The sequence below is a fragment of the Artemia sp. Qi Xiang Cuo genome, chromosome 3 (assembly GCF_049724085.1).
Source record: "Artemia sp. Qi Xiang Cuo chromosome 3, ASM4972408v1, whole genome shotgun sequence".
Classification (NCBI taxonomy): domain Eukaryota; kingdom Metazoa; phylum Arthropoda; class Branchiopoda; order Anostraca; family Artemiidae; genus Artemia; species Artemia sp. Qi Xiang Cuo.
This window is the reverse complement of record NC_142796.1, coordinates 50502258-50526381: the sequence shown is the minus strand read 5'-3', so window position 1 is coordinate 50526381 and position 24124 is coordinate 50502258. Positions and strand designations below refer to the sequence as shown.

General features: G+C 34.1%; 1 protein-coding gene across 3 annotated transcripts in view; it reads right to left on the bottom strand.

The window, feature by feature from the left end:
- Positions 1-5220: 5220 nt before the first annotated feature.
- The window catches only part of LOC148954238 (oplophorus-luciferin 2-monooxygenase non-catalytic subunit-like), a 46172-nt gene continuing 27268 nt past the window's right edge, over positions 5221-24124 (bottom strand). For 2 of the 3 annotated variants that reach the window (XM_089086089.1, XM_089086088.1), the window contains exons 2-3: positions 7250-7992; positions 5221-5574 (exon numbers count right to left, since the gene is read on the bottom strand). In XM_089086089.1, the coding sequence (XP_088942215.1) occupies positions 5318-5574; positions 7250-7988 (996 nt within the window). In that variant the 5' untranslated portion in view covers positions 7989-7992 and the 3' untranslated portion in view covers positions 5221-5317. The remainder of the gene's footprint in view (positions 5575-7249; positions 7993-24124) is intronic. The other variant, XM_089086090.1, reaches the window with a different exon arrangement.

Sequence of the window (24124 nt, the reverse complement as noted above, 5' to 3'; positions counted from 1 at the left end):
TAAGAGTCGACTTATTGCTGTAAGGGGGAAATTTGACCATAGGAATTTACATCTTTGGGGGGCTCGTAAATAACCCAAACCCAATTTTTAATATTATCTACCATCGGTGTTCTAACTGAATACAAAACCCCTTTTTATTTGGTTTCTTTCCCCCTTTACAAATTCCGTGTCATACTGGAGAACAACCACCCCCAACCCAAGATTTTCATTTGATTTTTCAAATAGGGTTATTTCTTTCAAGGACACCGGATACTTCCCCTATAAACAATCAAAATTTACTTTAGGGAAATTTCCTCCACCGTTACGAGCAAGTCCGTCGAGATTTTTCATTGTTGAATCGTTTTTTAATGTTTTATGGGCTGCTGCTAAAAATGCATATTTAAAGCATTGCAGCCCCGTTTCAAAATTGAAACCCTGAACTCCTTTGGTAGCCGAAAAATCTGGGTGGCAATTTATTCGTCAACTACTACCCGCCCCTCTTAAAATAAAGTTTTTTTTAAATCTACTGAGATTCAGATCCATGTGTTCAGTGTATAAAATGGTGGACCAACTTCCCCTCTCGTTAAACGTGTCCAAAGTTGAAATTAATTTATTTACCCAGTTGAAAAAGTTATTCTCAAATTCATTTAGACCAGGGTAAAAAGTTTGATTGCCAGTTGAAAAATGAAAATAAAAAATTTTCCCAGATGTTCCCTCTTTTAAATAAACTTTTTGATTTACCGATGCATTAACTCCCCCGGGTCTCCCCCCGGTCTGAATCTGAATCTCAATCAGTGCTCGAAATCGGTCGATGTAGCTATGGAGAACATTCACTGGGTCTGTTAAAATGACCCCACCGTCAATCGTGTTTTCCTCGGGGGGATTAAAATCTACCCTATGTGTTTGTAAGTGACCTAGAGCAGCTAGGTCACTAAAAAATAAAATTCACGTAGTCCCTGGGATATGACACTATTTTCATGTCCTGCACCTATTTGCAGAGGACCCAATTCACTAATTATAAAACTATCGTCAAAAATATCCCCGGGAACATTAGGTCCAACAATTTGCATTGTTATTGCTTCATCATTAAGCAGAATGATGGAATGTGACACAGAATTGTCAATAGCACCACCCCCAGTCTGTTCAACGACATTTGTTGGAGATGGCAAGAGGTCCCCTAGGCCTGTTAGTACATATTCCAAGGTGTTTGGGGACAATTGATCGAGCCAGTCCGTATTGTCCTATGACGTAATTTCTTTATGAGGACCCGGTTTAAATGCACTAGTAACACCCCCTAAATGCACACACATAAATCTATCTACCTAGTTCGGGTCCTCAATCATATCAATATCACAATTTCAGTCGTCTAGGCTAGCCAGTTCCCCAAAAACATCAAAAACACCTATGCCATTCCATATTACCCATAACTAATCAAGGTTCGTCTCCAAACTCCACTGGTTGTGTTAGAATTGGTCCAGTAAATGCTGATGTCTCATCACCCAATGGCGCTGCTATTTCATTAATCTGTAGAAAAAATGTTTTATTTTCTATGTGAAATAAGCATTATTTCATAAAGTTGAAAAAACATGTTCATTTTTTCACCCCATCCTCAAAACTCAATTCCTCCTAGAATTATTTAAACTAAATACTTGCCTCCACCCCCCTCCCACAGAAAGTTCAGAAAGACGCAAAAGAGTGCTTTCTTTGCTAATAAAAAAAAGTATTATATTCAGCTATCTCTGAGGGGAGCAGAGAAATTTAAAACAATGGTGGGGGGCGGGGAGATTAACATTTTAATATCTCTGACGTACAGTTTTACAATGTTGAAATACGGCAAAAAGGCTAATTCATTAGCCTATAGAAAAAAGGTTTTATTTACTATGTGAAATAACCATTATTTTATAAAGATAAAAAAAACACGTTAATTTTTTCACCTAATCCTCAAAACTCAATTCCTCCTAGAATTATTTAAACTAAATACTTGCCTCCACCCCCCCCCTCCCACAGAAAGTTCAGAAAGACGCAAAAGAGTGCTTTCTTTGCTAATAAAAAAATGCATTATATTCAGCTATCTCTGAGGGGAATAGAGAAATTTAAAACAATGGTTGGGGCGGGGGGATTAACATTTTAATATCTCTGACATACACTTTTACGGTGTTGAAAAACGGCGAAAAGGCTAATTCATTAACCTATAGAAAAAAGGTTTTATTTTCTATGTGAAATAACCATTATTTTATAAAGTTAAAAAAAACATATTCATTTTTTTCACCCCATTCTCAAAACTCAATTCCTCCTAGAATTATTTAAACTAAATACTTGCCTCCACCCCCCCCCCCCCTCCCACAGAAAGTTCAGAAAGACGCAAAAGAGTGCTTTCTTTGCTAATAAAAAAAATGCATTATATTCAGCTCTCTCTGAGGGGAGCAAAGAAATTTAAAACACTGTTTGGGGGCGGGGGGATTAACCCTTTAAAATCTCTGACACATACTTTTAAGGTGTTGAAAAATAGCGAAAAGGCTAATTCATTAACCTATAGAAAAAAGGTTTTATTTTCTATGTGAAATAACCATTATTTTATAAAGTTAAAAAACATGTTCATTTTTTCACCCCATCCTCAAAACTCAATTCCTCTTAGAATTATTTAAACTAAATACTTGCCTCCACCCCCCCCCCTCCCACAGAAAGTTCAGAAAGACGCAAAAGATTACTTTCTTTGCTAATAAAAAAAATTAATTATATTCAGCTATCTCTGAGGGGAGCAGAGAAATTTAAAACAATGGTTGGGGGCGGGGGGATTACCATTTTAATATCTCTGACATACACTTTTACGGTGTTGAAAAATGGCGAAAAGAAAATACTTAAAAAAAAAACAAAAAAAAAGTTGGATAGAAATAGGTAGAAGCTAGAGGTGAGAATACTCACATTTCCAAATTCAGACTGCTGTTGAGTGCCGTCCGTTTCTTGCATAGATGTGGTGTCAATGTCACTGGCCTGTACAGGTGAGCCAGTGAGGCTCTCCATCATGTGAGCAACCATCCATTCTCTTTTCAGCTTTCTACCTGGCTGCATTGGAGTTGGCACTGGTGGGTTTTGGGCAGGCAGTGCCGGTCTGGAATGGATGTGAGTGGCCCCAATGGACCGCCTATCTCCACTTGTTGTATTGGAGCAATGCCGTTAGTCTTAGCTCTCTTTTCCGGGGGAGGGTAATTGTAGGAGTCCTCTTCCTTAAAAAGAAGGCAAAATTTAGCATGGAAAAAACAATTCCTTTTTTTTTACAGAAGAGAAAATTAGTCTGCACAAAGAATCCCCTCTAACCACAAAGGATCAGGGAACAGAGTCTCTCTCAAACCCCGTAAAGCTCTTTTAAAACATACAAGAATTACTTATTTAACACAAAAATTTCGTTTTTAACGGGTACCAAGTAAAGAAAAACCATGTTAGAATTGATACATTGGCCCCTTCCCTGTCTTATATTTTTTATAAAAGCCTCTTAATCATCTGTTAAAGCCTTTTGCTTTCATCAAATACATCTAGTCTAATTTGACCAAAAAAAAGAAATTCTTGTCAACGAGTCTTGAATAGCGCATTTCCATCCTTTGTTATCTTAACCCAAATAAGATGCATGCCAATGTTGTTTTGAAATCGTCCCAACATGAATGGTTTTATTCAAACCGGAAAAAGATAGCACATTTTAGATGGACGATGGGAAAAAGGATATTTTTGAACGAAATAACTAAAAAGTAAGGAATTATGGTCGTAACACAGCAATGGAGGAGGGGGTTTTGTTTTACATAATAGAAAAAACCATACTTAGCGTTTTCTAACGACTATACACATCATATTTTAAGGGTTTGTATTGTTGGAGGGGAGGGGGGCTAAGTCCCCCTGAAATTTGAATTTATCTGGAAAAAAGATTTTTTATCTGGAAATACATGCTTTTTATCTAATAAATTCAGTAAACTATACTCACATTGACAAATGAAATATCCATTGTTTTTCAAAGTTAATAAAATTCAGTGTACTATGTTCAATATTTTAAAACATAATGGAAATTAAATTGTAGTGCATGAACGTTTTATACGGAATTTCAATGACGAATTGTTAAGCAGTTCTCTGATTGGCTGCCTAAAAAACAGGTGTCAGCTCGAAAAAACTAGTCCGGTTGAAAAAACTTGGAGTTGAAACAAATTTGTGTGGGGAATCCCCGTTGATCCTGCTATCCTTTTTGCAATGTTTAGGAACAGGAGGGGAATCCCCACTCGTTTGGAATGGTAACAACGGAACATAAGCAAATAGAAAGCAGTTTCTTGACGTGATTAATCACTAGTATAGATCTCATAGATTAACGATGGTCGGAACGTAGAAGAGCATGGATGGAACATAAGGCCATATGAGAGGATACTCACTCTCTTTGAAAAGGTGTAGAGCTTCTATAGAATAACATGGTAATTCGTATAGCTTCTATAGAATTCAATATCAGCATTCTAGTTATAAAGCTGTTGATGATTCTGAAAGCTTGAACAGAATCAGATAGTTTTAATATAATCGAAAGGTATTTTTTTCTAAAGGATAAAACATGAGGAAAGGTTATTATTACATTAAATAGGAATTTAAATTTGTTTGTTAAAAACGCACTTTTATCGAGAAAATCATTATTAGAGGTCGGACTAGCATTGTGGTTTTTTTAGACACAAAAAAAGCAAAATATTTATTGTTTTCAGTAAATCTGAAATGATGTCTTACCCATAGTGAAGGGTCAAAATCTTGCAGCCCCACGTTGACTTGTGACATATGGTAACTTTGTCTTAATTATGTATTTTAATTTTTTTTATTTTTGCCTTTGTTTCTTCATTCATAGTCATATTTTACCTATAGGTTCATATCTTGGTCGTTGTTAATTGCTCGATGTTTCAATTTCTAATATCATGCTTTTTTCCAAAAAAGAATGTTGGTTAAATTATTTTAAATACGAACCTGCAGAAGTCCTTTTTCATTTTTTTACAAGAAGATTTGGATTTTTATATTCGTTAAAAATTTTCTGTTTTAGTTTAATTCATATTTATTTTTAATGCACATGCGCTGTGATTAAACGTAAAATATTTGATTTGGAATAATGCAAGAGGAAATGGGGAACTTTCTGTGTATATAGTATTTAAAATAATTTTTCTTACCCTCTATACGCAATGTTTTAGAAAAAAAAACAATAATAGCAGAGCATCACATTACACTGGAATAACAAAATATGCGTCTATAGCTTTATTCAAATTATATACAAATCCTTCAAAACAGCACAACATATTTTTACTGCTTTATTATCTGAGTAACGAAAGAAAAATTTTTAACAATGATTAAAATCTTCCGGCTTCATGTCACTGAAATACTTGCCATTTTCACATTTTGGTTCTCCTTTTACTCTATTTCTCTTCGGTGGGCTTTTTACTAACCACTCAATTGAGCAGTCACATGACAACGCTGTTCCTTCGGTCGTACTCCATATAAGTGAATTGTCTTCTTGATCTAAAAAAAATTCGAACGAATCTTCTTCTATTGTGTACATTCCGTTATTTGACAAATCCAATTCGGTACCATACAAGTCTGAGATAAAAATAAGTGTCATCGTTTTACTTGGAAATTCAAAAACCAAAATTAAAATGAAAGTTAATCATAGAAATAAGACACAGAGCCGGTAAATGTATATTCAGGATTAAATCTTTGGTTTAGGTAGCCTTAAACGCGGGGCTAGGGGGTTCGGCATAGGAGTAAAAGGTTTGTTTCTAAAAGAGCATGAGCAGGAATGAACTGAGAGTCCAAGTGCGTTTTCTGCTCCAAACTCTAGTTAAAGGGATCAAAACCCCAAGGGTTAGGTGTCAAAAGGATCCAGGGTGAGTGCAAGTGGAAGCAACCATCTGTTAAAAAAAACACAAAAGTGTATTTTTTCCATCCTGGGTTAAAAACAAGTGCAGTAGTATTTTCAACATCCGGGAGCAACTAATAAGGGAATGCTTCAAGCATTCAGAAATGGAAAATTTTGTTTCGTTCTTCCAATTTTAATATTATTAAGTATTTTTGTTTTTATACTTCGCGTGTTTTTCAATCCACTTCTCCCCTCTCCAAAATGTAGGTGCATAAAATGAATTTATGCGTTCCTGCCAACCTTAAATACGATCAGCTACGATGGCTATGAAAGAAAAAAGGTCATAAAATGTATTTTCTTATGGTCCTCGGGAAAACCCTTCTTGAAAAAATTATCGAAGGATAATTTGGCTAATATGGCTAATATGGCTAATTTGGCATATTGGCCAGAGGCTAATATGGCTTTCATGTATAAAAATTATCTCTTTTTCTTTATACAAACTTGATGTTAGTCAATGCAGTAATTCTTTTCAAAATGAAAAAGTAAACATATTTTGAACAGCGTGCTTTAGTTTTCCAAAACATGTGTTAAGACCCCTTAACACCTAATCAAAACCCCATCATTTTGTTCACCTAATATAATTTTTTTTCTTTCACCAAATTTTAAAAGTTAATTATGTCTAGTCCCCATCACCATTAACAATCCCCATAGAATAGTTATGTCCATTACAAATCAAGCTTTGTTTATATCAATGATAGCTTTTCTTTCCAAGAGCCCCAACGGAGACATACATGCTTCACCTTCAGTCTAATTCACTTAGAATTCCTCAAAATTGTGAAAATTAATGGGTCGCTAAGCCAACCCAAATATAACATTCAAGTACTCGTTTCATAGTAAGTATTCGTTTCAAGATTTCGAACTTAATGATCAACCTCATTTGAATTCTGTTGAAGAAAGTGGTGGTGTTTTTGCTTGGTCTACTTATCTTGTGCTCTGGTGGAATTAATCAACAAAGTTTGGTCATCAACTTCATTTATAGTGTAAAATGTATATACTTGCTAAATTTTTCAGGAGGCAAGGGCTATATTCTTTCCTGTATTCATAGGAGTGACGTATTGACCTTAATTGAATATTTTGTGGGTTAGAAGCTAGGAATTTCAAAGAGTCTATTTTTATCATTGTGAAACCATTACTTGTGCCTAACCATTTTGACAAATAATTATAATTGCAGAAATACTTTACAGTGTCTTGGCACCAGTAGTCTATTTATTAAGCATGGTTTTATTGCTGAATTTGATCGTCCTAACATTCGGAAATATCACTGAGTTTCTTTTAATTTGGAGGGTAGGGGACTGGTAGACATTAATATTGTTGTTTTCCAAGACGTGGTAAATAACAAACAAAAAGTTTACTTACCAAGCAAGGCATCTTTATCCACACTGGCTATCCTGTTGTTCTTTAAACTGAGGTAGTTAAGGCCTTCACTTCGGAGCTCCAGTGTCTTCTTATCAATATGGGAAATGAAATTGTAGCTCAAGTATAAGTTCTTTAGCCTAGGTAGGTCATGAAAATAACTCCTACCAATTTTCTTAATTTTTGATGTATCCAATATTAAAGTCTCTAGTTTAGGTAGGTGAGGCAGCTCCTGAATCCGGTAAAGAAAATAATTATTCCTAATGTTTATGAAATACAGTTCAGGTAAGGTAGGTAGTCCAACAAAAGACCGAATACCAGTGAAACCAAACTCAAGTCTTCTTAAGCTGTTGAAACCCTCCAAGTATTGAAAATGGAAATATTTTAAATCTGGAAGTATGTAAAATGTAAGTGACTCAATTTCATTTTTCAATTCACTCAAAAACTGAGGTGTGAAACTGACTAAGTTGGCACAATTTGAAACAGTGAAACCTTTTGGAGGACGGTCTCCAAAAAAACCAGCTTCAATCTGTATTGGCTCTTCGAAATCACAGTCTTTCAGCTCAAAGTTATAAATTGATCTTTCAATGTTGTTCAAGGTTGTAGTGACGAATGCAACATCTGTTATGTTTTCACATATTAAGACGTCCTCACTATCAAAGGTACATTCTGGTTTCGCATAAACCGTCAGAAAACTTATTGTTATTGTTGCTGCATGAATAAGGACCTTGATTTTCTTCATCGCTCTGAAAATAAATAATGAGTGTTGGCTTGAAGGGTTGAGAGAGAAAGATAGAGAGGTAACAGAACAGAGATAGGAGAGAAGCAACAGAGAGGGAAGGAGTAAGTAAAAGAAAGGGGAGAAAAATTTATCAATGCACTAGAGAAACGGGAAAATTTATTTCCAACAAAGTATTGGTGAGTATGTTCAGTACTTTTTGCTAAAACTTGCGCCTCAGTTGCATTTTCAAACTTGAATACTTCACTACTGGAGAAAAGGCTAAATAAAGCTATATGAATTCTAAAACAGTTTTTTTTTACCGTGTAAACATAAAAAAAAACAACTGACATTCTAATTTGAAGAGGATAGAAGACGAAATACGGAAGCATTAAACAAGATCTTAACCTAGTTTCTTTGATTAAAATTCCCTTTGTGTCTTTGTTTTTGGGGAGAGTTTTTAAACCACCCATACTCTTTTGCTACACCGAAAGGCCTTCGAATATTTAGGATACTTCCACTTTGACCTCCTACAGGGTCACAACACTAACTTAATAACATTTTATAAAAATACTAGGTTCTTATCCAAATAGTCAGTCTTCTTCAAAAGGGTTCAGCTCCCCTTTAAAACATATTTAGACCATCCCTTACATCTTATATCAGTAGTATCCCCTCAATTACTTTAAAGTCATGCCCTCCCTTTTCCCATAGAGCTCCTTTGACATGCCATCCCTTTTCCCATAGAATTCCTGTGACATGCCCTCTGACGTCACGACATCCCTGTTTTTAGGCAACATTCCCGCCCTTAGCAAGAGTTCAATGTTTAGGTCAGGCTACTTGAATTTCTATGATAGCCCTGGCAAGATTCAAAGCACATATCGTATTTCAAGATGAAATTCCCAGGTGTTTCATTTACTTGGAATATGGTCCGTATAATAGAAAAGTATTAATAATAGGGAAATTATGACGTCAAGGTGCACACCCCCGTTTCAAGCGCATGTTTCACCACGTGCAAGACCCTAACCTTTAAAGGGTCATATAAGTGGAGCTACCAACCGATCGCACCTGCAGTGTAGTCACCTGTTCTATTAAAGGGAACACACATGGCACGTATCCATGACTCACCCCTCTGGACTCCAATGCCGTCATACGACTTACCCCCGTTTCAAATAGACAGGTCTAATATGCATGACACAATTTTGCGTAACTCTACCACAGGAACCCATGGGGGAATCCCCAGTTGTAGCTCACATCTTACGTAACGATTGTGCAACAGTGTCACGTAATACTTTTTTTTTCAGTACCTTAATGGCGATACACGCTTTACGTAATGATTGCGCATCCATCACTGCCAGATAATACTATTTTAACATTTTTCACCGAAAACCCTCGACATTTTCTTTTTCGGCGTTTCTTATTCCGCCCAAAACCCCCAAAGCGTTTTTCATTAACTTAATGATGGTACACACTTTACGTAATGATTGCGCATCCATCACTGCCAGATAATACCATTTTGACATTTTCACCCAAAAGCCTTTCTTTTTCGGCGTTTCTTTTTCGCTCGAAACACCATTTTTTTTTTTCTAGAGTTCTTGACCCCGCCAGGACTCGAAAGGTCATTCCATTCCAGTGGTACAGCACTCAAAGCAAGTCGTCCATGAAACCCTTATCAATATTTTGTATCTTGAACCATATTCTAAAACTAAACTATTGCACAACACCTGAGATTCCCTTTTGTTAGCACTAATTAGAAGCACGTGTTTACATCACAATTTGGCACATACTTGGAAAAACATTTATTTCAACGGGACATTTGCTTTCAAGACATTAATAAAGTGGAAATGTGTGTCTTACTCGTGCTAGAGACTATATCTTAAAAACACAGATACTGTAAATGAAAAGAAAGTGATAAGCAATAAAACATAAAACAGACAGCTAAAAAAAACACGACAAAAAATAAAAAGATGAAAATGTCATATTATCATATATGCAAAAGAACCATCTATTATAGAAAACTGGGGGCTTCCAGTCTGCAACCCAGCAGGGTAGGAGATGGAGGAGTAATATTAGATACAATTTAAACCATATTAAGAACTGCTACCTATTAGATTTGCATCTCTTTTATGGGAAAAATTCTTTAATGTCCACACCTTAACTTTTAAGCTGTAGTTCAAGCCACAATGACAATACATGACCCCCCCCCCCCACCCAAACATAACTTTCTTCAGGCATTTCATAATAAAAATTATGGTTTTAAATCGCGTGATTCAACCCAAGTCAATCTTAATGCCTCAAAAAACAAACGACACTGCCATGGAATTTCACCCATGTGACACCGCCCCCGCCCCCTTCATCCCCTGCTTGACCTAATATTCGTGAGATTCCTCATTTTTGACAGTCGTTAGAACGGCATGTTTACTACCAAATTTGATACACTCCGAGAGATATTTGCTTTCAAAATATTAATAAAAGAGAAATGCGTGTCTTACTCGTCCCAAACAATAAATCTTAGAAACACAGACAATGAAAACAAATTGACAAGCAACAAAACATAAAAAAACGACAAAAAATAAAAGTTGAAAAAGCTTTATCGTTAATATACGCAAAAAAAGAACCATATATTATAGAAAACCAGGACTTCTGGCCTTCAACCCCAGGGGGTAGGGGAAGGGGGAGTGATATTAGATGCGATTTAAGACGTATTAAGAAATGCTACCTGTTATATTTTCATCTCTTCCATGGGAAGAATTCTTTAATGTCCACATCTTAACTTTTAAGCTGTAGTTCAAGCCACAATAAGACTACATGAACCCCCCCCACCCCCCACCCCGAAAATAACTTTCTTCAGGCATTTTCTAATAAAAATTATGATTCTGAATCCCATGATTCGACCCAAGCCAATCCTAATGCCTCACAAAATACTCCGCACTGCCAGGGAATTTCACCCATAAGACACCACCCCCTCCCCCATCCCCTGGGTGACCTGATATTAGCGAGATTTCTCATTTTTTGACAGTCGTTAGAACGGGTCTTTACTGCCAAGTTTGATAGACTCCGAGGGGGTATTTGCATTCAAGATATTAATAAAGGGGGAAAGGCATGTCTTACTCGTCCCAAACAATAAATCCTAAAAACACAGATAGTGAAAATAAAAACAAATTGATAGGCAATAAAACATAGAAAAGACAACTAAAAATCACGACAAAAATAAAAGATGAAAATGTCATATTATACTATACGCAAAAAAGAACCATCTATTATAGAAAACCAGGGCTTCTAGTCTGCAACCCCGCGGGGTAGGGGAGGGGGAGGGATATTAGATGCAATTTAAGAAATATTAAGAACTGCTACCTGATAGATTTCATTTCTTCCATGGGAAAAATTCTTTAATGTCCACGCTTTATCTTTTAAGCTGTAGTTCAAGCCACAATGACATTAGATGATACACCAAATTGGATGCACTGCGGGGGTATTTGCATTCAAGATATTAATAAAGGGGAAATGCGTGTCTTGCTCGTCCCAAACAATAAATATTAAAAATATAGATAATGAGGAGGACAGTCCCCCCACAGCCCTCAGGGCAAGGGTTGTAAGTTATGCCCTGGGGACATAAATAATTTTTATAGAAATCTGTGTCGTATAAACTTCAAAAAGGACTCAATCGATTAGAAATTCCAAGGGCTAGTGCCCTTTTTAATCGTCAAACGTGATTTGAGGGCAACTATCCCCCCCTCTCACGCCCATCTTTTCCCCAAAAACATCCAATCAAAATTTCGCGATAGCCGTTTTGTTCAATATAGTTGAATATTCTGGAAACTAAGTCTTTGAGGATTACGCCCCTCACAGCCCTCAGGGCAAGGGTTGTAAGTTATGCCCTGGGGGCAAATAAGATTTTTATAGAAAGCTTTGTCGTAGAAACTTCAAAAGAGGCTCATTCGATTGGAAATTTAGTAAATATCAGAGTGAATAAATACTTTATCAACATCCTTTATCGGATATGTTGCATAAAATTGACAAAATCTAAGTATCAGAGTGATTAAAATCTAAGTATCAGAGTGATTAAATTCCCTATCAACATCCCTTTCTCGGATACATGGGATAAAATTTACTAAATCTAAGTATCAGAGTGAATAAATGCTTTATCAACATCATCTGACGGGTATATCGGATAAAATTGACAAAATATAAGTATCAGATTGATTAAATTCTATATCAACATCCATTTCTCGAATACATGGGATAGAATTGACAAAAGCTAAGCATCAGAGTGAATAATTTTTTTATTAACATCTTTTGTCAGATACAACGAATACAGTTGACGAAATCTAAGTATCAGAGAGAATAAATGCATTATCAACATCATTCGTCGGGTATATCGGATAAAATTGACAAAATCGAAGTATCAGATTGATTAAATTCTATATCAACATCCATTTCTTGAATACATGGGATAAAATTGACAAAAGCTAAGTGTCAGAGTGAATAATTTTTTTATCAACATCTTTTGTCAGACACAAGGAATATAACTGACAAAATCTAAATATCAGATTGATTAAATTCTATATCAGCATCCTTTGTCGGATATGCTGGATATGCTATATAAAAAATAATTTTTTTTATCAACGTCCTTTGTCAAATACATCAAATATAATTGACAAAATCAAAGTATCAGAGTGATTAAATGCTTTATCAGCATCCTTTCTCGGATATCTCGGATAAAATCTAAGTATCAGAGTGATTAAATTCTATATCAACATCCCTTTCTCGGATACATGGGATAAAATTGACAAAATCTAAGTATCAGAGTGAATAAATTTTTTTATCAACATCCTTTGTCAGATACAACGAATATAATTGACAAAATCGAAATATCAGATTGATCAAATTCTATATCAGCATCCTTTGTCGGATACGCTGGATAAAATTGACAAAAGCTAAGTGTCAGAGTGAATAAATTTTTTTTTATTAGCATCTTTTGTCAAATACATCAAATATAATTGACAAAATCTAAGTATCAGAAAGATTAAATGCTTTATCAGCATCCTTTGTCGGATATCTCGGATAAAATCTAAGTATCAGAGTGATTAAATTCTACATCAACATCCCTTTCTCGGATAAATGGGATAAAATTGAGAAAATCTAAGTATCAGAGTGAATAAATTTTTTTATCAACATCTTTTGTCAAATACATCAAATATAATTGAGAAAATCTAAGTATCAGAGTGATTAAATGCTTTATCAGCATCCTCTGTTGGATATATCAGATAAAATCTAAGTATCAGAGTGATTAAATTCTATATCAACAGTCCTTTCTCGGATACATGGGATAAAATTGACAAAATCTAAGTATCAGAGTGAATAATTTTTCTTATCAACGTCTTTTGTCAGATACAACGAATATAATTGACAAAACATAAATATCAGATTGATTAAATTCTATATCAGCATCCTTTGTCAGATATGCTGGATAAAATTGACAAAAGCTAAGTGTCAGAGTGAATAATTTTTTTTTATCAACATCTTTTGCCAAATACATCAAATATAATTGACAAAATCTAAGTTTCAGAGTGATTAAATGCTTTATCAGAATCCTTTGTCGGATATATCGGATAAAATCTAAGTATCAGAGTGATTAAATTCTATATCAACACCCCTTTCTCGGAAACATGGGATAAAATTGACAAATCTAAGTATCAGGTTGAATAATTTTTTTTTCAACATCAATTATCAGTTACAACAAACATAATTGACAAAATCTAAGTATTATGGAAAAATTGTAAGTAAGTAAGTAACAAATTCTGTCTTGAATTCACATCCTGGATACACAATGCAGAAATTTAATTCAGGAATCTATGAAAAAAAATTAACAAATTCCTTATTAACGTTTTTTATCGATTGAACTCACTTCCAACATCATTCTTTGTCAGATACATCGAGTACAATTGACAAAATTTAAATATTAGAGTGTATAAATAATTTATTAATATACTTTATTGGTTATGTCGGATAAAACTGACAAAATCTACGCAACACAGTTATTAAAATCTAAGTATCGGTGTGATTAAATTCCATATCAACATCCCTTTCTCGGATACATGGGATAAAATTGACAAAATCTAAGTATCAGAGTGAATAATTTTTTTTATCAACATAATATATCAGTTACAACAAATATAATTGACAAAAGCTAAGTATTATGAAAAAATTGTAAGTAAGTAAGTAACAAACTCTGTCTTGAAATCACCTCTAGGATAAACAATAAAGAAATTTATTTCAGGAAATTATTAGAAAATTTAACAGATTCTTTATTAACATTTTTTATCGATTGAATTCGCTTCCATCATCATCCTTTTGTCAGATACATCGAATAAAATTGACAAAATATAAATATCAGAGTGAATAAATACTTTATCAACATCCTTTATCGGTTATGTTGGATAAAATTGACAAAATCTAAGTACCATAGTGATTAAAATCTAAGTATCGGAGTGATTAAATTCCATATCAACATCTCTTTATCGAATACATGGGATAAAACTGACAAAATCTAAGTATCAGAGTGAATAAATGCTTTATCAACATGATTTGTCGGGTATATCGGATAGAATTGAAAAAATCTAAGTATCCGATTGATTAAATTCTATATCAACATCCATTTCTCAAATACATGGGATGAAATTGACAAAAGCTAAGTGTCAGAGTGAAAAAAAATTTGTCACCATCTTTTGTCAGATACAACGAATATAATTGACCAAATTTAAATATCAGAGTGAATAAATACTTTATAAACATCCTTTATCGGATATGTCGGATAAAATTGACATAATCTAAGTATCAGAGTGATTAAATTCCATATCAACATCCGTTTCTCGGATAGATGGGATAAAATTGACAAAATCTAAGTATCAGAGTGAATAAATGCTTTATCAACATCCTTTAAATGCATTATCAACATCATTTGTTGGCTATATCGGATAAAACTGACAAAATCTAAGTATCAGATTGATTAAATTCTATATCAACATCCCTTTCTCGAATACATGGGATAAAATTGACAAAATCTAAATGTTGGAGTGATTAAATTTTTTTTATTAACATCCTTTGTCAGATACATCGAATAAAATTTGACAAAATCTAAATATCAGAGTGAATAAATGCTTTAACAACATCCCCTATCGGATATGTCGGATAAAATTGACAAAATCGAAGTATCAGAGTGATTAAATTCTATATCAACATCCTTTTCTCGGATACATAGGAAAAAATTGACACAATCTAAGTGTTAGAATGAATAATTTTTTTTATCAACATCCTTTGCCGGATACATCGGATAAAATTAACAAAATCTAAATGTCAGGGTGTGAATAAATACTTTATCAGCATCCTTTGTCGGATATGTTGAATAAAATTGACAGAATCTAAGTATCAGAGCGAATAAATGCTTTATCACTATCCTTTGTCGGATATGTTGGATAAAATTGACGAAATCTAAGTGTCGGAGTGTGAATAAATACTTTATTATCAGTATCCTTTGTTGGACATATTGAATAAAATTGACAAAATCTAAACATGATAGTGAATAAATTCTTTATCAGCTTCCTTTGTTGTTTACTTTGAATATAATTGACGCAATCTGAGTGTCAGAGTGAATAATTTTTGTTATCAGCTTTATCAATCAGACGCATTAGATTATACTAAAAAAATAAAAGCATCAGAGTCAATAATTTTCTTATCAAAATCATTTGTCAAATATAGAAAATGAAATTGACAAAAAATAAGTAACACAGTTAAAAAATTAATCTTCAACATCCTTTGTCAGATATATCATATAAAATTGACAAAATCTAAGTACCAGATTGAATAAATACTTTATCAACATCCTTTTCTCGGATACAAGGGATAAAATTGATAAAATCTAAATATCAGAGTGAATAAATGCATTATCAACATCCTTTGTCGTATATGTCGGATAAAACTGACAGAGTCTAAGTGTCAGAGTGATTAAATTCCATATCAACATCCCTCTCTCGGATACATTGGATAAAATCGACAAGATCTAAGTATTAGTGTGAATAAATGCTTTATCAACATCCTTTAAATACATTATAAACATCATTTGTCGGGTATATCGGATAAAATTGACAAAATCTATGTATCAGAATGATTAAGTTCTATATCAACATCCCTTTCTCGAATACATGGGATAAAATTGACAAAATCTAATTATCAGAGTTATTAAATTCTATATCAACATCCCTTACTCGGATACATGGGATAAAATTGACAAAATTTAAGTATCACAGTGAATAAATGCTTTATCAACATCACTTAAATACATTATCAACATCACAAGTCAAATACATCGGATAAAATTGACAAAATCTAACTACCAGAAAGAATAAATTCGTTTTCAAAGTTTTTTATCGGATACATCAGATAACAGTCATAAAATCCGAGTTCTATTCATTTTGACTTCATGCGTCGTTCGTTACGTTGAATTTAGATTAGACCGGTTATAGATGGCAGCGCACCCGCTCAGACACACAGTCATAGTGAGAGAGATATTCAAAAAGTTGAGTTAATTTAGGTTCACTTTGAGTGGCGGGTGCCACTCCAAGTGAACCTAAATTAACTAAATCCGAAAATAGATGTTGATAAAGTATTTATTCACTCTGATATTTAAATTTTGACAATTATATTTGTTGTATCTGACAAAAGATGGTGATAAAAAAAACTATTCACTCTGACACTTAGCTTTTGTCAATTTTATCCCATGTATTCAAGAAATGGATGTTGATATAGAATTTAATCAATCTGATACTTAGATTTTGTCAATTTTATCCGATATACCAGACAAATGATGTTGATAAAGTATTTACTCACTCTGACACTTAGATTTTGTCAATTTTATCCCATATATCCGAGAAAGAGGTGTTGATATGGAATTTAATCACTCCAATACTTAGATTTTAATCACTGTGATAATTAGATTTTGTCAATTTTATCTGACATATCCAATAAAGGATGTTGATAAAGCATTTATTCAACGTATTTATAGTATATATTATTAAAGTATTAAAAATGGGTTTAGGTGGGACATTAAGAAAAGAACTTGTTCTGAAATGTCTTTTGAAAAGTATTGCTTGGTGTTGGGGTATTCAAAAAGCGGTAAAGTAAAGTCGTGGGTGAAAAGGATGGGTACTTCAACTTGTAAAATGGGTTTATGAGGGACATTAAGGAAAAGAACTTGTTCTGAAATGTCTTTTGAAAAGTATTGCTTGGTGTTGGGGTATTCAAAAAGCTGTAAAGTAAAGTTGTGGGTGAAAACGATGGGTACTTCAACTTGTAAAATCGGTTTATTTGAAACATTAAGAAAATAACTTGTTCTGAAATGTCTTTTGAAAAGTATTGCTTGGTGTTGTGGTATTTAAAAAGCTGTAAAGTAAAGTCATGTGTGAAAACGGTGGGTACTTCAACTTGTAAAATGGGTTTAGGTGGGACATTAAGAAAAGAACTTGTTCTGAAATGTATTTTGAAAAGTATTGCTTGGTGTTGTGGTATTCAAAAAGGTGTAAAGTAAAGTTGTGGGTGAAAAGTCTGGGTACTTCAACTTGTAAAATGCGTTTAGGTGGGACATTAAGAAAAGAACTTGTTCTGAAATGTCTTTTGAAAAGTATTGCTTGGTGCTGTGGTATTCAAAAAGCTGTAAAGTAAAGCTTTGGTGAAAAGGATGGGTACTTCAACTTGTAAAATGGGTTTAGGTGGTACATTAAGAAAAGAACTTGTTCTGAAATGCTTTTGAAAAGTATTGCTTGGTGTTGTGGTATTCAAAAAGCTGTAAAGTAAAGATGTGGGTAAAAGGGATGGGCACTTCAACTTGTAAATGGGTTTAGGTGGGATATTAAGAAAAGAACTTGTTCTGAAATGTCTTTTGAAAAGTATTGCTTGGTGTCGGCTTATTCAAAAAGCTGTAAAGTAAAGTTGTGGGTGTAAAGGATGGGTACTTCAACTTGTAAAATGGGTTTAGTTGGAACATTAAGAAAAGAACTTGTTCTGAAATTTCTTTTGAAAAGTATTGCTTGGTGTTGGGGTATTCAAAAAGCTGTAAAGTAAAGTTGTGGGTGAAAAGGATGGGTACTTCAACTTGTAAAATGGGTTTATGAGGGACATTAAGAAAAAGAAATTGTTCTGAAATGTTTTTGAAAAGTATTGCTTGGTGTTGGGGTATTCAAAAAGCTGTAAAGTAAAGTTGTGGGTGAAAAGGATGGGTACTTCAACTTGTAAAATGGGTATAGGTGGAACATTAAGAAAAGAACTTGTTCTGAAATATCTTTTGAAAAGTATTGCTTGGTGTTGGGGTATTCAAAAAGCTGTAAAGTAAAGTTGTTGGTGAAAAGGATGGGTACTTCAAATTTTAAAATGGGTTTATGAGTGACATTAATAAAAAGAACTTGTTCTGAAATGTCTTTTGAAAAGTATTGCTTGGTCTTGGGGTATTCAAAAAGCTGTAAAATAAAGTTGTGGGTGAAAAGGATGGGTACTTCAACTTGTAAAATGGGTTTAGGTGGGACATTAAGAAAAGAACTTGTTCTGAAATGTCTTTTGAAAAGTATTGCTTCGTGTTGTGGTATTCAAAAAGCTGTAAAGTAAAGTTATGGGTGAAAAGGATGGGTACTTCAACTTGTAAAATGGGTTTAGGTGGGACATTAAGAAAAGAACTTGTTCTGAAATGTATTTTGAAAAGTATTGCTTGGTCTTGTGGTATTCAAAGAGCTGTAAAGTAAAGTTGTGGGTGAAAAGGATGGCTACTTCAACTTGTAAAATGCGTTTAGGTGGGACATTAACAAAAGAACTTGTTCTGAAATGTCTTTTGAAAAGTATTGCTTGGTGCTGTGGTATTCAAAAAGCTGTAAAGTAAAGTTTTGGTGAAAAGGATGGGTACTTCAACTTGTAAAACGGGTTTAGGTAGGACATTAAGAAAAGAACTTGTTCTGAAATGTTTTTGAAAACTATTGCTTGGTGTTGTGGTATTAAAAAGCTGTAAAGTAAAGTTGTGGGTAAAAAGGATGGGCACTTCAACTTGTAAATGGGTTTAGGGGGGACATTAAGAAAAGAACTTGTTCTGAAATTTCTTTTGAAAAGTATTGCTTGGTGTTGGGGTATTCAAAAAGCTCTAAAGTAAAGTTGTGGGTGAAAAGGATGGGTACTTCAACTTGTAAAATGGGTTTAGGTGGGACATTAAGAAAAGAACTTGTTCTGAAATGTCTCCTGAAAAGTATTGCTTGGTGTTGGGGTATTCAAAAAGCTGTAAAGTAAAGTTGTTGATGAAAAGGATGGGTACTTCAACTTGTAAAATGGGTTTAGGTGGAACATTAAGAAAAGAACTTGTTCTGAAATGTCTTTTGAAAAGTATTGCTTGGTCTTGGGGTATTCAAAAAGCTGTAAAATAAAGTTGTGGGTGAAAAGGATGGGTACTTCAACTTGTAAAATGGGTTTACGAGGGACATTAAGAAAAAGAACTTGTTCTGAAATGTCTTTTGAAAAGTATTGCTTGGTCTTGGGGTATTCAAAAAGCTGATAAAGTTGTGGGTGAAAAGGATGGGTACTTCAGCTTGTAAAATGGGTTTAGGAGGAACACTAAGAAAAGAACTTGTTCTGAAATGTCTTTTGAAAAGTATTGCTTGGTGTTGGGGTATTCAAAAAGCTGTAAAGTAAAGTTGCGTGTGAAAAGGATGGGATACTTCAACTTATAAAATGGGTTTAGGTGGGGTATTAAGAAAGAAACTTGTTCTGAAAAGATATATTCGGGGGGGAGCCAAAAAGTTGGGGCCGGGGGAGGAAGTGTTTTTCTGTGTCTCAAGTGTGCAAAAACAAGTATTAAAAATGAGGAGGGGGCCCTTTGGAAGCGCCTGGGGGCCCCTTGGGGATGCCGGGGGCCCTTTGGGGACCCTGGGGGCCCTTTGGGGCCCGTGGGGCCTTTGGGGTCGGGGTAGGGGACTTTACAACATTGTTCAAATAGAAATTGTGTATTATAACGACCACAGAGTTTCACCCCAAATCATCTTCTAAATCATTTTCTTAAATCAACGTCTAAAATGCCTCAAACAGTTTCGCCTAAATCATCTTCTAAAATGTCTCAAACTGTTCCGCTTAAATCGTCTTCTAAAATGTCTCAAACAGTTTCGCCCAAATAATCCCCTAAAAGTAATTTCTGCGTGTTCCTTTGTTTCGGCATCCCTGCGCTGTCACATTTGAAATTCCCATGAAACCATTTCCTGCGTTAATCTCTTCATCTCATAGGTGTTCTTGGTTACACTATTATGGCTTCGATAGAATTCCCGAATTTATCTCTGTCACTAAAGATCAGAGAAGCCATATTTAAAAAATAGAATATCAATTTATCTCCCAGACCTAAAGATCAAAGAAGCCATAATGTTTCTTAATTCCCCTTTCGTAAATCAATAATTCCCCGTCGATTATGCAAATCAATTTCTCAGAAATTGTCTCCCCTCGATTATTTAAATCAATTTCCCAGAAATTCTCTCCCCTTAATGGGTCAATAACATTGTCTATGCGGTTAGGTATCGTTATACTTAATTATAGATGGCAGCAGTGGTGTGGGTCACGAGTCGATAGGTCATCCCTACTGAGATGGCCATTTTTTCAAAAAAAATCAAAGGTGAGATAACAAAACTCCGGTATCGACACAACCCCCCAGGGCCCGGGGGGCAGGCGTTGTAAGTTAAGGGGGTTTGCCCCCTAGTCAATACCTCAGTGTTTACGCTAAAGTTCAAATTTTGTTGGAATCACAAATTCTTGAATCAAAAGGCCTTTAAATTAGAATAGATAGCTCTTTTGAAAGTACTAAAAAAAACTTTAGCTTAAAGAGCGAGGTATTGACTAGGGGGCGGACCCCCTAATCTACGTAATAGTTTCTGTTTGTTTTAAGTTTTAATGTTGCTCCTTACTTTCAGTTGAAAAAACTTTTTTTTATTTAATTCATCTTAAGTTTCAATCGTTTTAAGATTTATTTATTTATTTACGTTAGTATCTATTGTATGTTTGTTTGCATTGATTCTTTATTTAATTTCTGTTCGTTTTGAGTTTCATTTATACTTCAATAGCAAAATATTTTTTTCGTGTTAAGCTTTATTTGCATATTCCGATTTAAGCATTACTCGCTTTAAGATTTATTTATTCATTTATATTATTACTTGTTGTATGTTTATTTGCTATGATTGTTTATTGAATTTCTGCCCGTATTGGATTTCATGTATTCTTTAATAGTAATTTCTGGTCGTTTTGAGTTTGAATTTTAACAGGTATTTTTATCTGCTGATCTTAAGTTTAAAATGGCCTTTACTTTTCTTTAACAAACTTCATTTTTGGAATTTTTTTTTAAATTAATGTCTTACAATAGCCAATTATAAGTGTATTCGTTGAATAAGGTCCAATAAATATGCTTTTTTGATGATATAACTCTCCATAGTCTTTGGGAAAAGGGCTGTAAGTAATACAACTTGGTCCTACAAGAGCTAATACAGTGAATTTGATCATCAATCGCCGTAGTTCAGTTACTAGCGCGTTAGATCTTGGATAAGATTGGCAAGGGTTGAATTTCTTAATCAGGCATTTTTATTTCAATCATGGTTTTGCGCCTTATATATGATTATTTTTCTGCTAATTCACTATTTTTGTTAATTTTTTGTGAATTGTGAAATGTTCCATAAACTATTTTTGGAACAAAATCCGCCCCGGACCCCAACCCCTTACCACTTAGGGGTTGGAAAAGTGCAGGCATATGGTTTTTGAACCACTCACAGTTGTATCTTCAAAGAAGGATGACTTATTGTTATATTTACTCATTCATATTATTTCCTTTTTTACTATTTAATACACGGAAAAAAAATTTGTGATGTAGATAGAGAAATTATAACACTAAGAACCTATTAGCATTTTTTTTCTGATTGTCAGGTGACTTTCTTGAAACAAACTTCTTTAGAAAAATAGTTACTCTTTCCTAACTGTTTCCTAACTCTTTCCCAAATTAAAAAATCGTGTACACCATTTTGTATAGCATGGATTTCTTGGCATTGTTTCAAAAACCTTCAGAAATTTAATAATCTTTTTCATTGCTTCACAGTCTAAATCTAATCTAATATCTAATATCTAATAATATAAATCTAAATCTAAGCTAAATCAGCTAAATCTAATAATCATATTTCCCTGTCTTTGTAGGATTATAGAAAACTAGCGTTTCACTGAAAACTCAAAACATTATGTTAGTTTTTGCACAGTGAAAGTAAACCGAATAAGGCCAACTTTTACAGCTTAAAAATAAAGTAGTTTTTTATTAATACTAAAGTGTATTTCTTGCATTTTAAGATTGTTATTACTCACTACTGGCATTATAGCTGGGGGAACCAAAATGTTACCTGATAAATCTATCAAAAATTTCTCTATGCTGTTCAATGATTTTGCGGTTATTAAAAGTGTTTATTTATTTGCTTATGTTTTTAAGATAATTTTAATTTTATACTGAAAATTACTGATATCACAGCTGGTGTAAGACTATGAAAAGCCTTATAGATTAGTTTGTTGTTGTTAGGAAACTAATTTCTGTTCGCTTTGGGTTTCATTTATTTATCGATGCTGATTTGTGGTAGTTCCACGCTTGGTAGACCTTTGATTTTAGTTTTGCTCATTTTTGGTTCAATGGAGTTCTTTACTATTCTTTGAAAAACTCATTTTGTGGAAAAAGTTTTTGTTTAATGAATTTCGGTTTGTTTTATATTGACATGGTCTTTTAAGGGAAAAAGAAAATAACAGTTTAAATATTTTCGTTTTTTAAGACTTTAAAGTTTAGCCTGATATTTGCATGCTGGAGAAAATTTTTCAGCAATTTTTAACAACATACACCCTTTTAAAAATCATAACATAAATACTAGTCTTTAATTTAGTTTCATACCTCCTCTAGTTGACCTGAAATAGAAAACTTGATACTATTCGCAAAAAATCTGTTTACTTTTTTGATAGCTTGGATACACTTACGCTATTTTAATTTGGTTAAAATTTAAGAGCAGAAGTAGCCCCAAAAGTTTGAGCATAATACCCTCAGTCGTTCTTGGGATACTGCTGAGATGCATTTTTGGGAATGAGCATTAACACAGTGCATTTTAATTTAATCTTAAGGCAACGTTTAGTTTTTAAACATAATGGCCAAATGGGAGGGTAGTCGAGGGAGAGGGATTAGCTGCCCTCCAATCACTTTCAACTATTAAAAAGGGTACTAGCCCATTCTATTTTCAATCGAATGAGTCCTTTTCGAAGTTTCTACGACAACTGCTTCAATACGAAGTGCCCTAATCTAAAAAAAAATAATACAGTGTAACCACATCGCTCTTTACTATAAAATGTAAAGCCTTCCAATCACTTTCGACTATTAAAAAGGGCACTAGCGCTTTCAATTTAAAATCGAATGATCCCTTTTTGAGTTTTTGGGTCGACACTTTCCATAAACACCTTATATGTCCCCAGGACATAAATTACAACCCTTGCCCTGAGGGCTCTGAGGGGTTTGTCATATTCAAAGACCTAAATTCCAGAACTTTCAACGACGTTGAACAAATGACTATCTCAAAATTTTTATTGGAAGTGTTTGGGGAAATGGTGAACGTGAGAGGGGCGTTAGATGCTCTCCAATCACTTTCGACTATAAAAAGGGCAGAATTCCTTTCAATTTCCAACTGAATGATCCCTTTTTGAAGCTTCTACGACAGTACTTTCTATAAAAACCTAATATGCCCCCAGGACAGAACTCACACCCCTTGCCCTGAGGATTTTGGGGAGAGTGTCATCGTTAAAGACATAATTTCCGGACCTTTCAACTACGTTGAACAAAATGGCTATCTCAAAATTTTGATTGTAATTGTGTTTGGGGAAATAGTGGGCGTAAGAGCGGGGTTCCCTGCCCTCCAATCACTTTTGGCTATTAAAAAGGGCACTAGCTCTTTCAATTTCCAATCGAATGAGCCCTTTTTGAAGTTTCTACGACAAAACTTTCTATAAAAAAAACCTTATGTGCCCCCAGGACATAAATTCCAACCATTGCCCTGAAGTCTCGGGAGGAGAGTGTCATCCTCCAAAACAAAATTTCCGGA